A 1,676-nucleotide genomic window follows, 5' to 3' on the forward strand; every position below is an offset into this window, starting at 1 on the left:
CTGGTAGTGGGTGTTCCCGTGGTTACGGCAGGGTCGGCCTCAAGAGTGTCTGACATCTTGTTGCAAATGATGTCCACCAAGCATTCTTAAGTCTGCTTGACGTTGATGTTGTCCTTTGCGCTTGTCTCAAAAAACTCAAATCCTTTTCGGAAAGAGAGATTTTTGGTAAGCAAAGGAAATACACACTGGCTTTCAAAAGTTTGGGGTCGGTAAGATTTTTTAAATGTTTTTTAATGCTCATCAAGGCTTCTATTATGTGATCAAAAATACAGTAAAACAGTTATATTCTGAAATACAGTGTCACATGATCCTTCAGAAATCATTCTGATATGCTGATTTGAAGCTCAAGAGACATCATTATTGATTATTATCGATGTTGAAAACAGTAGCGTTTTTTTAATACAGCCTATTTGTGGAAACCGTGATACATTTTTTTCCAGGATTCTTTGTGTAGAAACTTTTTTTTTTTTTTTTAAATATAAATATATTTAACATTATGTAACGGGGTGGAAGGAACACGCGACAAGGAGAGCTCAAATAAATACCCCGGAGGGTGGATTTATTCACAGAGAAAGTGCTCAAGTGAGTGCGCTGGGTCCTGAGGTGAGTCGAGGCTTCTCCGTGCGTGAGTCGGTGCTTCTCCGTGAGCGTGTTCCAGTGTCGGTGAGTCCGTGCGGCGCTCGTGTGTGGGCTGCTTGGTCACGGGCTGGTTTCTGGAATGTAAAGGAGACAACACGTTAGACTTCAGCTGCTGGGAGAGCATCTCTTCTCCCTTTCCTCGGGCCTCACGCGGCTTATCTGGCCGTGGGCTGATGACTCTCAGCTGTGACCAATCAGCCCGTGATGAGCGTGTGCAGGTGTTCCTCGTCCGTTTCCAGGGCAACGCTGATGTGAGCGATGTGAGCTCGTCACAATATATATATAATATGTATTTTACTGGTAACTTTGTTTTATGTAATTTTCACAATTTTCACAACTTCATTAAAATAATTTTAATAAAAGGTTGTAGATCATAAAAAGTGTTGGCAACAATTTACAATAAGGTCTCTTTGGTTAACATTAATTAATGCATTAACTAACATGAACTGACAATGAACAATATATTTTTAGATTACTTATTAATCTTTTTTAATGTTAGTTAAAACTAACATTAAAATATTCATGTTCATGTTAATTCACAGTACATAAACTAATGTTAAGGTACAACTTTAAATTTTAATAATGTATTAAAACATTTTTAACTTAACATTAATTAACATTAATAAATGCTATATAATTGTTGTTCATGTTAACTAATATAGTTAAATAATATAGTTTTTAACATTAGTTAATTCACAACTAACAAACTAAGTATGAACAACATATTTTTACTGTATTTATTTGTGTTATTAAAAAATAGTTTATGTTAGTTCATGGTACAGTAACTGATGTACATTAACTATACATTTTAATTAATAATGTAGTAGTCAATTTTGAACATAATATTAACTAAGATTCATAAATACTATATAAATATTGTTCATGTTAACTTATATAATGTTAAAAACTAAAACCTTATTGAAAAGTGTTACAAAAGTTGTATATATTGTTCTCTTTGTGTGTGTGTGTGTGTGTGTCTGTGTGTGTGTGAGAGAGAGAGAGAAAAAGAGAGAGCGAGAGAGAGAGAGAGAGAGAGA

General features: G+C 34.7%; 1 protein-coding gene across 1 annotated transcript in view; it reads left to right on the forward strand.

The window, feature by feature from the left end:
- Nucleotides 1-1,676, forward strand: part of LOC107714129 (tripartite motif-containing protein 2-like) — a 15,491-nt gene that overhangs the window by 10,465 nt on the left and 3,350 nt on the right. Inside the window, exon 7 of the mRNA XM_016519867.1 lies at nucleotides 649-899. Within this exon, the coding sequence (XP_016375353.1) occupies nucleotides 649-899 (251 nt within the window). The remainder of the gene's footprint in view (nucleotides 1-648; nucleotides 900-1,676) is intronic.

The sequence above is a fragment of the Sinocyclocheilus rhinocerous genome, unplaced genomic scaffold (assembly GCF_001515625.1).
Source record: "Sinocyclocheilus rhinocerous isolate Xijiao unplaced genomic scaffold, SAMN03320098_v1.1 scaffold1953, whole genome shotgun sequence".
NCBI classification, from domain to species: domain Eukaryota; kingdom Metazoa; phylum Chordata; class Actinopteri; order Cypriniformes; family Cyprinidae; genus Sinocyclocheilus; species Sinocyclocheilus rhinocerous.